The sequence below is a fragment of the Sycon ciliatum genome, chromosome 2 (genome assembly GCF_964019385.1).
Source record: "Sycon ciliatum chromosome 2, ocSycCili1.1, whole genome shotgun sequence".
NCBI lineage: Eukaryota > Metazoa > Porifera > Calcarea > Leucosolenida > Sycettidae > Sycon > Sycon ciliatum.
The window spans coordinates 19,589,692-19,604,536 of NC_088644.1; the positions used below are offsets into that span (position 1 = coordinate 19,589,692).

At 45.1% G+C, this 14,845-nt stretch overlaps 1 protein-coding gene across 1 annotated transcript; it reads right to left on the minus strand.

Annotated features, from left to right (window-relative positions):
* Positions 1 to 411: 411 nt before the first annotated feature.
* On the minus strand, positions 412 to 9,802 carry LOC135809070 (uncharacterized). The gene is made up of 6 exons (XM_065322332.1): positions 9,223 to 9,802; positions 4,429 to 4,789; positions 3,356 to 4,020; positions 2,731 to 2,807; positions 1,593 to 2,407; positions 412 to 1,311 (listed from the first exon to the last, which is right to left on the minus strand). Exons 2-6 carry the CDS (start codon positions 4,682 to 4,684, stop codon positions 1,079 to 1,081), a joined length of 2,046 nt encoding a protein of 681 aa, XP_065178404.1. The 5' UTR covers positions 4,685 to 4,789; positions 9,223 to 9,802; the 3' UTR covers positions 412 to 1,078.
* Positions 9,803 to 14,845: the final 5,043 nt, after the last annotated feature.

A 14,845-nucleotide genomic window follows, 5' to 3' on the forward strand; every position in this document is an offset into this window, starting at 1 on the left:
TGCAAAGTGAGATTTCAATGCGACAGAGGGCCAACTCGCGGTGAAAAAAGCGATTCAAGGCACTTTTTTCTCACATTCGAAAGTGAAAGAACGTAAACTCTCTATTGACAAATTTAAACACGCCTCAAATTTCTTCCAATATCACTTCAGTTTTTTTATAACTTTCCATTATCATGATTATGCACTGGATCGTACAAACCAGGCAAGGTGTGACAGCGTTATAACTCGTCTGCAACTATAACTTAGCCTGCCGATTTCTTCGGAACTATAGGATCACCTCTGGGACCGCTACAATTGAGCCCCTTTCACCCCTAGCTAATAGCACACTCAGTCTCTTCCCTGAAATGATTCCAACTGTCTTCCCTTCGCCGATCTTTTCTGTTCCCTTGGGCATTCTCAGCCAGGAATCCATTTTCCCCTGGCGAGTTCTTTTTGAAAAAACGCAATACAGCAGAAAATGGCCTTTTATCAAGAAGCAGCAGGCGTTATTATTACTAAATCCATGACGAAAATGACAAAAATAACAGAACAGTGTATTGCGGAGCTGTCAAAACCAGAGGTACTCAAAGAGAGGAGAAGAATAAAATAATTCCCGTTAGGAAATACAGGAGAAGTATTCCACCCTCCAATGTTTAAAACCAAGGTGTTTGACGAACACCGTTGTGAATTTAAATTGATGTTCTAATCTGTGCAATGCATTTTTGTATCAATGACAATGAGTATGTGCATCAGTCCTGTTATCTGTATGCATGGGCCAAATCTCAATGTTCAAGGTATGCTACGCAATTTGAAGTACATGTACGCTATTGAGTCGGAGGCCTTTCTCAATGCCTACTAGATTGCTGCGTGCGCAAAATGCCCGAAACTAATTCGGAAATGAATTGGTTTTGGAGGAAGAATCTAAAAGGTGGCATTTGTACAGAGTCAGAGAATTATAACAACTAAGATAGCCGTGACAACTGCAGTGGTCATGGTAGGAAAGGACATGATCACAGAGCAACTCAACACTTATCATATTATGATTGTACTGCAGTTGAAATGCACAATGGGTGTACAATGCACAATGGGTGTACAAAATTCAGCAACTCGTGTAAGAGCCGATAGTTTGTCCCTGCTGAAGCATTGGTGGGCTTCTAAGATGACTTGTGTAAAGTGACGGGAGTGTAGATGTTCCAGCTTGTACCATAGACATAGTGGAGGGGAACAGGAACTGAGGCTGCGGCGGGACTGCAGCCACACTCTCTGGTGATGTCACAGACGGTGTGATTGGCGGTGAGAGTCCGTTCATACCTGCCGTTTCCTCTTTGCTACCTACAGTACACGCAGGCAAAGAAAAGTCCTGCACTTAGCATCCTAATGAAGAGAAACGTCATGGAGTGGTGTGGTCTCTCTGTACATGAACATGTACTATACGCCTTTGAAAGACTAGCGTGGATCATCGCATATTCACCTTGCCCATAAACGAATATAAATTTTGCGTTTTGTCGTCATTCAGACTTTGTAATAAAGTATACAGTTAAATTTTATGTGTGAATCTCCTTCACGACAACACACGCTTTGGTAACTGTGGATGCAATGTGAACAGATCTCACCTTGTTCTGGGATTGTGGATTGAATAGTAGTTGGGTGCTGGCAATACTGCTGAGGTTGCTGCTGCTGCTGCTGCTGCAAGAATGGAGGTGATTGGATGCTGGAACAGGAACTATCCAACTGTTGACCTGCTGGCTTATCGCACTGGGAGAAGGCGAAAGTTGGCGGCGGCATCTTCTGCATATACTCCCTGGGACTGGGTGATGAAGTGACTACTGTTGCTAATCCATACTGGTCTTTACTGACACCTGCTGCTAGCGATGATGCACTGGTGCCGGGCAACCTGCCAGCCACTGAAGGTGAGAGAACAGTGGATGCCATGGCCACATTGACAATGGGTTGATGTGCTGTGACTCCAGCAGCTGGATACAAACCTGGAGTGGCCTGGACTATGCTGCTCCTTGATTGCCTTGGCCATGTGTAGGACGATGAGTCACTGGACGAGTCACTACCATCATGTAGCTGTTGCTGTGGCTGCTGTGGCTGCTGTGGCTGCTGCTGTTGTTGAGTAACTATTTGCGGGTGACTGAGAATCAGATGTGGAGCTGCTTCGTATGCATGTAATGGTGGCGAGAAGACAGCTATGTCTTTGGGTGGGTGAAGTCCAGTGGCTGGAGACCTCAACTGTGCCATGTCCTTTGGCTTTCGAACCGAGTTAGTTGGGCTAGGAAGGTCGCACTTCATGTGCGGCGGACGGAATGACTCAGAGAACCTAGCACACGGATGAATCTGAATTGGTGGCTCATTTCGTGCGGCCCTTTGGTGATTGGCGTCATCCAGTAGTCTAGGTAACAGTCTACGCCTTGCATTGACAAACCTGCACAACAACATAACAATAGGCATATACACACAGACACACATCACATATCTACACACACGGGTAGCTGATTCTGTAATAACATTAACCTTTAAAACTTTCAAAACATTTCATTCCCAATCTCAATTAACAATATTTAGTTTTGAGGAGCAGAATACTACATAAAGCTGATAATCAATTTCTACAGGGGATTGCAAACTACAGGGGATTGCAAACTACCGGGGATTGCAAACTACAGGGGATTGCAAACTATGCAGCTTGGTTTATGATAAAGACCGATCACAAGCCGCTCTATGTAACACAACACCAGTGTATGTACTTACCAGTAACTAACTTGAAGAGCAGTAATAGAGGCAAGATTGGCAAGTTTCTGTTTCTCCGAGTCACTTGGATAAGGATACTGCAGAAAAACATTGGCACATGTTTACATGGAGAGGTGTGTTATCCTGACTGACGGTACTCTACAGAACATAACTACATGACGATTGTATACACTCGTAAAGAGTCGTGTCATCTTTGAAAGGAATGCTACAGTCCCGACATTACACTCACATCTCTCTTACCCGGGTGGTCCGGCTCTGGGCACTACCCTGTGAAATGTCCCTAACTATAATATTAATTTTACATATGTTTCAATGGGGAAGGATCAGAGGTCTGGCACATGACCTCACTATGTCCACAACATTTGCAACAGAATAGTAAAATTTCTTCCACAGCTCACCCACAGACTGCCTGGTAGGCCAAGGTGCCCTTAACTTTGTGGTCCAGATAGAAGAGTTATGAGGGTATAGATTGTACTCAGATTCTTATGAACCATTGCTAACAGAAATAACAAACGTGCACAGTAATCATAAATATTATTTTCTCCCAGCACATTTACATTCTGGACTGGAATCTCTCCATTTCTATAGCATAGAAAACTAAGAGGTAAGAAATCAGTTTACTCACTTCCAAGTTGCTTTCCAGCCACTCTCTTAGGATGACCTTTGCTTGTTTCGGCAAACAGCGGCTTGGCTGTGCTGTGCATGCACTGGGACGTTTAGCAGATGGAGATTGCTTGCTGTGTCGGCTAGTCGGAGAGGATTTCCTGTTCATGCGGGCGGCAGATGAGCTTTGACTTGTGGATGGCGAACGGTGGCTGCGTGTTGTGCTGCTGCTCACAGATGCCGCAGCCGCAGCACGGCTAGTCGGCATACTTTGTTGATGGCCTTTCATTTGAGCTCCTGGTGTCTTGTGCGAGTCACAGGAACCAGGCGTGGGGAAGTTCATATCATTTATCGACTTATGAAAGTCAGCTCTGGCTGGCTTGCTTGCTGCTGTTCCACTGAAAGGCGAAGGCATTGTGTGAGAACTCATAGGTGTTGGAGTAACTTGGCTGATGTAAGTTGCAGATCTTGCAACGGGGCTACTGGATGCACATGCCGGCATGTCCATGGGCAGATTGGTTGGTCTCTGCATGTCGTTCCTGATGTCCGACATTCCATTACCATGGTGACTGGATGCAATGGGTATGGCCGTGTGGTGCTGTGGCGTGGCTAGGCCCGTGGCTGGTGATACGAATGTCGTAACAGGCGTCATCAGATGCATTGCGGGCAGGACTGTTGTATAGTCCTCTGCACATGTCCAATCAAAAGTGACACAGAGAAGCGAATAGCTTGCAGGCACGCACAGCAACTGTATAGATCTGGTGCGTATATAGAACAACGTGTTGAGAATACACACACACAGCAGAGGTGAAAGGCTGTGTAGCGATAAATGTTACAGATACACAGCCTTTCGACTATTGTGTGTGTGTATACTGCTCTGCACATTTGTGCATTGAGAACGTGTTGAGAATACATATCTAGAATGTTTTTGTGTTGTGTGCACAGTAGCCTATACCTTATTCCCTATCAAGAGTATTACTACCTCAGCTATGTAGTCTGATGCACTGCAACCAGACCAGGAATAGGCGAGTGCAAGTTGTAATTTCTTAATTACGATCATGACCACACACAATCATCTAGTACATTGTAGCTTACGTTTATGCTGGTTAGCGTCAAGCACTGGCATGTCGGGTTCCCTGGGGTGAAAAGTAGGGCAGTAGGTATGGTAGGCTTGTATGGGCACTTGCCCTGGTGGGGGTACCAGGTGAGGATGTGCTCCACCTTCGTACGTCATTGGTGGCATACTGAGAGAGGGTGCAACGCAACTCTGGTAGTATGTAGCGGCAGCTTGCTGAGTATGGTACTGGTCAGCAGTGTGCACTATGATCCCTGAACCACTTGAATCAGTCATAGACCTGCTCGGACAAACCACCTCTTGATGATCCTGTTGTTGTTGCTGCTGTTGTTGTTGCTGCTGTTGATGATCCTGTTGTTGCTTCTGCTGCTGCCCTTGTTGCTGTGGGAGGAAATTGCATGGCACGACAAAAGAGTACGAGAAAACCATAATCGTATCCGTGAATTCAAAAACAGAATAGCAGAAATATGGTTCTGTAACAGGTTTATGAGACAACTGGCCTCATTTTCATATCGTTAAACAAAGGCGGCGGGCGGGCGGTGCCAGTAAAGACCCGACTGGTTTGGCACAATGTTAAGTAGCTCCTCAGTGTTTGATGTCCACCCAATAGGTGAGTATTCTCTCCGCCAGACTCAATGGAAAGTAGATTTGAAATTGTTTTCGGTGTGATTGCTGTCATTGTATAATTCCTGGACCAAGCCAGGTGTGAAGATATCAGCTTCCTACCTCTTAGGGCTTAGTCTTTGACCGGCTTAAAAGCTAATTTAGCACACTTGCATGTTGACATAGTGACACGATCTACACTGCGGCCCTTTACATAATGCAACCCTTGCTTCAGTGCACGGCTGGTTGGTTCGATTTTAAAAGGTTCTAGTTGATGAATAATGATGAACAAACAGTCCGATCTCCGGCCTCATTACAAGGTGTCAGCTGCATGGCGTGATCATGATTGGTCAGGTCATTCGTACCATCCAAGAATACATTGAACATGCACAGCATACATGTAGATAGTGGAGTGCCAGTACAGTACAGTACAGTACAGTACAGTACAGTACAGTACAGTGTAGTGAGATAATGGACTAGTAGATGCAGTACACTGCAATTTGTATGGGCACATGCCGGTGCTACGCATGGTAACTCGTTGCAAACACGTTCAGAGATGCTACCTTTTGTGAATTAAGAATTTGACATGATTTCAAGCTATAATACTGTTGGGTCTTTGGTCTACCTTGATGATATCTGGTGTTCATGGGTGGTAATTGGTTGACCAGTATTTTGTCCTTTGACAAGGAGGGTGCAGAGACGTTTCTTTTCAACAGTACATGTACATGTACAGGTACTCACTCCAATTTACAGGTTATCATACCTGGAGAGTGTTGTGAAGAAAACCAATTGCATGTAATGCAGTTGCTGGAAGGAATCGGGTTATTATAATGTACCAACAGTTATAGTGTGACGACATGATTTCTATAACAATGTGGTGTTAGGTTTTCATTGTCTGTGGAGAAGTCGAGTGGCAAGTAACAAAAGTCAAGTGTTCTGAAGTCTCTTCGTGCACACCTGCAAATCACTTGAATGCCACTCAAAACAATGCACTTGAATACGGATCATGGCAGAATCATGTGGAACCTTGCACTATCCAGCTGTTCCATTTCAGGAAAGTATGTGGACACTGGACACGCTACGCCGAAGTGGTCTTGCACTGCTATTTCACTTCACTGCTATTTCACTACACTGGCCTGATCCTGCTGCTGAGCCTCTGCTGTGAACATGCACATACATGTACATGCACATCCCTTACTACTACACATCCCTTACTACTAGTACATGGACAAGAGTACCCTAGAACCCTGGCCTAGTGTCGTCACAAGTACCAGTAACGGCATCACTATTCATCCCTACAGGTGAGAAGTGGCATTCAGCACTGATTTCCATTTGCCATGGCATTCCAATCAACGACCTTACCTTCACCGTGCAATATCCATTGTACGTGTGTACACGGGATACCCAGCACTGAAAAAGCTCAGGGATGACGCACATGTATCCAAACTACCCACCATGGTCCAAAACTGCAATACGCATTGCTATACTTCTCCTTATCAACCGATTGATGTTAACTTTACATATCAAGCCTGCAACACCACCCATATACCATCACGGTGGTAATGCTATGCATCAATTCCGCTCAGTATAACATCATCTACTCAGTGGACAATCTACTCTGTGATGAGAGCAAGATTCCATAGGCACTCATGTAAGATTTTCACTCCGGGATACTTCCGATGATCAACAGACTATGCGCCAAGAGAAGTGAGAAGTCTGCCTTTTGCCAAGGTCTCATACATGTACAAGTATCTCTTTAGTACCTGCATATCACAGGTCTGTGTAGTGCAGCATATCACAGGTCTGTGTAGCGCTGCATATCACAGGTCTGTGTAGTGCAGCTGAAGACAAAGGTACATCATTTCCTTACCATGCATTGTACTTCTACAGCCTCTTTTACGAGCAAAAGTAATATATAAATTGTACCAGGAGCACATACAGTAACCACTGGGTAATGTGCTTTCATATTCTGCCAGTATCTTGTTGCTATAGTGACCCAAGGTTGATTGTCTCCTCCCAGTCATCACTAACTGCTGCACAGCCAGACTGCCAACATTGGATACTGCTGCTAAGCTGGCACCCCATATTTCACGGATCTCACAGCAAACCCGTCAATATCCAGTTGGAATGTCAGTCAGTCCCTGCCCTGGGTTTCCTGTACCCTTCCCACAGGAGAATCTTTAGTCTATCAATAGGTAAAAGAAGAACTATAGAAAATAACAAAGGACCCAGGAACTACAGGTTACGCTGTAATGTCCACTATCACCACCAGTTACTGAACAATCAGCTCATGCGATAACATTGCACAACACTGCCCGACGGTGTCCTTTTTATTTTCTATAACTTTATCCTTGGCTCTCCATCCGAGTCCATCAAAGAAGAACCTCAGAGTTTTTCACGACTATGTTGAACCTCAAAAATATTCACGACTATATTCTTCATTCAAAAATATAGCCTGGGAGTGTATTCCAGGTATTACATCATTGACTGACAATGATTATGCTACTAATTCACTGAAAGTAAAAGTGGGGAGGCTTCCTCCAGTTTCATAAACAGTTAAGTAGTAGAGTCCACACGCTCTCTTCCATTAACACTGCAATAGTTCAACTCATTTCACAACATTTCAACGTTTCGGCAAATTGCCTTCATCAGGGTCACAATGACGTGCAAGCTCCCAAACCAGCATTGATAAAGGCCAACAACTCCCCTGTCAGTAAGAGGGTGTGAGAAGCATCGCGAAAAAGAGTTCAGCTAATTCTCCGAAAGTCATTCTAACCATGTGATGTCTTCAGCTTCTACATGTAAGTTGCCAAAAAAACTTCACCAAGGACATTACTACACGTGGTAGTAGCGATACGGCCTTCATATTCTGCATCCTGCACCCAAGTACATGTCATGTGTTCTACAAACAAGTACGAGCTCTACCCGCCCTAGGTCCCACACCTACATGTATTTACATGCCCTTCGTCTGGTGCACAAGTACCTGATTTGTACTTCACGTACAGTGCATAAAGTCCCGGGGAAGTGTTTAGTAACAAAGGTCTTTATGAGAGAGCAGCTCTAATTAATTATTGTGTCTAGTAGCCCATAGCATTTGAAAACGTTGTGACAAAAGGCTCTCACATACGGTAAAGCATATAGGCTTTGCGCGCGCACGGGGGGGGGGGAGGCGTCTTCCTCTAGGCAAAATTTAGGACCTTGGCCAAGCTTGGGCTGTCTACATCTTGGTGCACCTGAAATATCCTTGCTTTACTTGAATCTGTGTGACAGCTGAATGAAGTCCCCTTTCTGGAACTGGGTATCCATTGAGTAGAACTGTGGTTTCTGTGACTTTGAGAAAACACTGCTTCTCCTTTCCAAAAGCCATCCTCTGGTCATGCGCTGAAGTGGAGACTTTTCTGAACACATCGGTTTCCATGGCAGGGAAATGCCTCCTCCGAAATGCAACACTGTGCCTCTGTGATGACTCACAACCATCTGTTTGCTTTTCATCTGTCATCCTACGGCCATTTCCTGTCCACATGAGTTATTGGGGTCTAAGCCATTACTAGTAGTTTTCAGCCCTTAGAAACACCTAACCGTGGCAGTCCTCAGTGCTGATGTTAGAGGGCTAATTATCATGACAGTGAGCTACAGGTTATTTTGGCCAATCAACACTCACGGACATGGCATGGCAATTTTACGTAGCTTTCCTTTGAGCAGAAGTGACACCCGAGAAGTGGATTGGTTAATAGTAGGGTGATCAGCCTATTAACATAGTGATTGGAAGAAAATTGACTGGCTGGACATCAGTATGCAAAATTTTAATTAAATGTGGAGTACTGAGGTACAGGAACAATGATGTCTGGGAAAGATCGACCCGATAGAAACACCACCAGTATGAGTAACATTTCCAAGCATAATACTTCAAACTGCATGTAAGTTTCCAGGCCTATGCCTGATGGCGACAATTAGGTCAGCAATGTGTGTCTGCCTCAAGTGGTTACCACCCGGCATACATGTACAGACACATGCGCACACACTTGCTGTAGGAAACATAGTTTGCCAAAGGCCCCCGTGTAGTTGTAAAACACCACTTACTAACTAGTTCGAGAACCATTCCATAACGATGATAACTTATTGGTTAACCACTACAGGGTACACCACAGGGTACACCACAGCGTCTGCTGGAGGCTATACACAGGGTACTAGGCAGGGTATAATAGACTTACCTAACAGGGAAGAGCTGCTCTTGCCAACATACAGCAAAGATGATGTTCTACACGTCTTCGTCTTCGGACCGGTAGTAAAGTATGCAAGGGTGATGACACATCTGCGCCTTCGGACAGACAGTGAAGCACGAGGAGGTGAACGACGTCCTTCAAATTGGTGGCTCTGCGGTGTGGTCCTAGGTCAATGAGCCAGCTCAGACTGCTGTTGTTGCTTGCGTCAGGTCAAAATAGAATTTGAAGGGACCCTGGGGACGCAGAAGGTCTTATGACGACTCGAATTTCCTACAGGGCACTTTCCAGATAGGCTTCCTGCTCTCTTCTCCTTATCTGATCACGTTCGTCCCGGTTGCTCAGTTCTTCCAGCACTGGATACTATCTGCATGGTGAGGAAATGGTAACCGTTGCATGCCATCCCATTAGGCCGGTCAAGCCAGTCAAGTGTCCTGACCGTAATGCAGCATGCCACTTGTAGTCAGAGTCTTTGTCACTTTGCAGACACTTGCACGATTCTCAGTCAGTGGGTCTTCATTGTTCCAGGGCCATGAGACCATGAGGCATGATCACTCCGACACTCCTGCGCTCTGTAGTCCCTGCTATTGCGTTCACGCACTGCCTGAAACAGAGGGTCTAGAAGATTTGTGTGTATGCAGCAAGTCTCCATGACGGGTACATGCGGGCCAGTCCTTCTCCCGCTCATTGGGGACGGCCTTCACGAGTGTTAAGCCGCTTTCCGGATTTGAAGATGAACAATCTGTGTTGCTATTCATACAAGCAGCGAAGCACGATCATGTGGTAATTGGGAGTAAATGAAATAGGCAACTTAATTAAGTAGCACACAGCCCCCTCTTCTCTTTCCTCTCACTGGCTCTGTTGTTCAAACGGCATGTTTACTTGTACTTTTAGCCTTGTTGTAACGTCTAGATGACCACGAGCATTCTTCTTCTCTTTTGCCAATCTCTCACCATGTCAGCCCGAAGGCGAGTCCATGGGACAAGATGATTTCTGACGCGCGCTGTCAATTCCATAACCTTGATTGTAATGCTGACACACATACTTGGAAACGCAGTTTCTTGCCTTGCGCTACGTCTTTTGAATTCGCCTGTAAACTGCCTCTCTCAGTGGTTGTCGGATTTGTGGCAGCTCGTTCCTCTCACTACTGCATTAGAATACTAATTCTCATGCAGAATGGCATGTACCCATCCTGTCAGTGTGACATCCTTGTTGCCAGTGTTACATGTATCTCCTTTACTGACACACCACGAACAATGTGCGTGTATCTTTGCCAGTAGATCTCGCGGTAGAAATATATCAAGAGGGTGACAACGCCACTGGCGTTGTTCCGTCAATGTTGCTAAGACGAAGTAGCAGGACCTCTCCGGAGCACTCCTCCCCGTCGAAGAAAATGTTCCACACAAACGGCAGTACACACTAAGTCTTGTCTTGTCAACATCGTATCTGTAGCGTGTGTGTGGTACTTGGCAACAAAGCCAATGAGTGATATCCGGATGGACTGGCTTCGGTGTTGTTCTGTTCAGTTTGCTTAGCACTGGGCAACAAAGCACAACTATCAAAACTGAGTGTATAAAAGAAAGGAAGAGAGGCCTCGTCAGTACGAAAACCTTATTGGAGGGATTGTCTCTACATTGCCTAGAACCCAAATGCTTCCAATAGCTGGCTGCATGCAGGCGTAAACATGTCTTGATGTGTACAATATTATTGGTGGCATGTACAGCCATCATTATCAGCGATGGTATCATGCATACATGTACATGTGCATGTAATGAACAGTATCAGCAGTATGTATCACGAACTGTGGTGACATCTCGATTTACTGCCTGGTTTGTGATGTTGGCAGCGATTAGTTGGCGAAACTTTGAAAAGGTATCGCAAATCTGGCTTTGGAAATTTTAGTTTTCTTTGCTATCAGGTTCGGCCTCATTTTCTCTGTGCTGCGCTGATGAGTTCACAAAGAACGAAACAGCATGCTGTCCGCAGATTGAGCAAATCAGCCTCCTGTACCTACATGTAGTTTTCGCGAATTAATTTCCCATGAAGCTACACATACAGTCATGTATTTGTTTGTTGTCCAAGGATGTTCCTGGATGTTCCTGGATGGTCGGATGTTCGGCGCTTACACATCTTCCCAGACAGGTAGGTAGTGATATCGCAGATAGTAACTGCCATTCCAAGGCGCAAAGACTTACTCTATGACTCGTATGAGTACTGTAGTGTGGTGAGTCTGTTGCTACCACTGTTAACTTAGTGGCTCCACAGTCCATGTCTCCTTTTTAAAAGTCAGCTTAAGACGATTCCATATTTGGCTGTGGTAGTCATTAGGTCGTGAGTACAATCTATACTGTGTTTGCTCAGCAGTTGCAAACTGTTACACCTCTTCTCATTTTCAAAGTATGTCGTTGGTGTCCGCTTTGTTCCTCGCCTGGCGTCCTGCGGTGATGGCAATTGTAACAAAGTAGCAGAACTTTCTCGTGTCACAATAACACAGTTTTATCATGATGAGAGTTTAAGGACTGTCTCGCAATGTACTTGTAACATCCGTCACCGTGGTCGGAATCCTTGCACGATTTCGACACCAGTAATGCAGTATACATGTAGCTCTTCCTAGTAGTGCGCCAAAGAACAGGATGCATGTTTGTGGGATTTAGACTCCTCACAAAGTAATGTTGAGTATTTCTAGAAACTTCGGGATCATGGTTAAGTTAAAGCTCCCTCGTGTGGTGCGAACTACATGTACATGTACCTGTACATGTAAGTTCGAACAACACCTGGTTATGGTGTTCTGGAAGTGATTCATGAGTTCGTGTGCACACGCACAGACACACACACGCAATTACATACACACATCGACACGCACATACATGTACATGTAGGATGCACATGGGATGTACATGTAGATACACAGGGTATGTTTGTGCATGCACCTCCCACTGGCTGCGAAACGGCAACTAACTAAACCCTGGTGCCCAAACATTCTGCCTCAAGTGGTCCAAGGTGTTTGGCGTCTCTTACCTCACCACCCTGGTTCTCTCCACCATGGTTCTCTGCCCAAGCATCGATGTCTGGAATGCAACATGTGACTTTACATGTATACATTTTGAATTTCGTTGTAACAGTTTTTGTTTCCGCCTGAAACTCTGTCCAAACCCCAAACCCTGACAGGCTTCTGGTTAACAATGAGTCTTGGAGAGTAGATAGGATGACCGCTTCGAGGCATTTTCTGGTCTCCTATACATATTCGCTAGAGGTAAATTCTCGTACAGGGTCGCAAATGGTGTGAACGAATCACTGAAATGCATCAAAATGTCATCCATCCCTCTTCCTCTGGTTCTGAGACATCCCTAGGGATTTAGACCATAATTATAGAAAGGCCTAATTGACACCTGTGTATGAAAACCTTTGTTTGCTTTCCACCTACAATGTATAAAGGAGCCCCTTTGAACAATAATAATTATTGTTCATGTAAAGCCGCCAAAAATGAGTACATTCAATCTGATTCGGTGATGATTTACGTCGGCTATTTTTGTGTTTCCCTTTGTACTGTAGCCTGTAGCCTGTAGTGCTTATGAGAGAATGCTGCAAATGCAGTTCTATGTACATTGTACATGTACATGTTAATCGACTGAAGAAGTAAACACGAACGCCATAGTTCTCATTAACGTGCAATGACTTGAAACTTGGGGAGGCTTGCGTCCGCAAACTTGCCCTCGGGGAGCCACTTCACCTTCAGCTCGTGCTCCGTGGCTAGCAGACAAGCAATCAAGGACTAGTACTGCAGCGGTGAAATACATTTTGGACGGCAGGCATGGTGTTTCAGTGCCAGTGCTGCTGACAAAGAGTGTCTCACTTGCATTGGAATAGAACGTAATGATATGCTTTCAGACGTCTGTTTCGTTTGCGGATGGTTTTCTTTCCGTCACCTGGCAGTATCTATAACATTATACTCAATTACCTTGATGTAAAACTGAACGTCGCTCGTTGCGGCCTGTTGGTATCCGCTTGCGCTGTCACTTTCATCTGCTGCCGACACAGAATGATCCGGCCAAGCACCTGTTGTGGGCGCAGGACCAAAGTGCTTGACATCTGTTGGTTGTTTTGGTTTTTGACACGCCGCGTCAAAGGCTATACTTGCTTGTTTCATCCCTAAACCGTGTTCTGGACCCAGATCAGGTGGCGGGGAGGAAAAACAATCTTTAAGCCATGTAATATGAACTAGAAGCATGCACTATACTAGATAGAGGAAAATAACACACGCAATATTCTAGCATTGTTGTCAGAAGCAGTTTGTGAACGTCTATCTGATCTACACCACGCACAGCTGACAATGCCATGACTCTATTCGATGTACCGGTACATGCACAAGAGCAGAAAGAGCAATTTCATCCCAACATGTGAACAAATGAGATTGTTCTCAAAAGCATTGACGCTCGCAATGAATTGTAGGTGCGCTCTCATCTTACCTGCAGTGATGTTTTGGGTTGCTACGTGCCAGACAGGTGTCGTGTTTCTGAAATCGTCATGCATGCAGTGACCTGACTCGTCAAGGAGCGGATAGAAGATTTCTTCTGCTTTGGTTCGACTAAAGACACTCTAACTTTCAGTGCGGCAACAAAAATGCAAGTGTCATTCCGTCTGAATTCCAGCAATTTCAAGGTGTTGATTTTCGGTCAATCCCCAATGCATCATCACCTTTGTGTTGTGAACATCATCTGATTTAGCAGCAAGATCCCGCCAAACAGGTCTCCACCTACTACATGTACATTATGTGGACGGACGTTGGGTTCCATAGTAATACTTCACCCGGATACGAATCTTGGTACATGTGCACATAATTGTACAATGAACATGTACATGTACATGCATGCCAATACTGTCGTGTACATTGCAGCTGCGTTGATAATGTTAGCGTGCAGAGTCTGTTTCTAACATACCGGTATGCATATACATGTAGCAGTTCTTACCTAATTCAGTAATTGTAAGACCAAGCCAATAATTACTATTGACCGCCGTCATGCAGTCACACACACAGTGACATGTACATGTTTGTGCTAGGTAAGCAAAGGCACGCGACATAAGTTTAGGTTCAGACTCCGCCCCTACTATCGCTCAAGGATACCTGGCAGGGAAATAGCAACAACACTATGTACATGTACAGCCACTGATAAGCCTGGTAATGGCTGCATGCGGCAGTGTCCGCACCCAGTGCAAACTGCCAGGCCGGCCATGCATTTTGCTACACACATTGAACATTGCGCACATGTTACGAGAATTGTTGCTAGTCGCATAATGCTGTGTACACGTGTAATGACGCAACCATGGCAGGAAACGCTGTTTGAGGACTTCTCAGCATTGCGCACTGTTTCTTCACGTTCTATTGTCTGCTACATTATCAGAACGTAAAGTGCTCTTCAAGTGTTGTTGCCATCCTTGCCAGTTCTCTCAGCTCATCATACCTCAGGTCAGTTCTGCAATAATTCATCACGCATGAACATTCTTGAGAATTGAACTTCAAAATTCACGTGCCCCTGCTTAGCGATCGTGCAACATGTTGAGCATAACTTTGAGCTGCTCTTTGCGATAAAAGCTCGTGGGTAGAGGTCATGACATG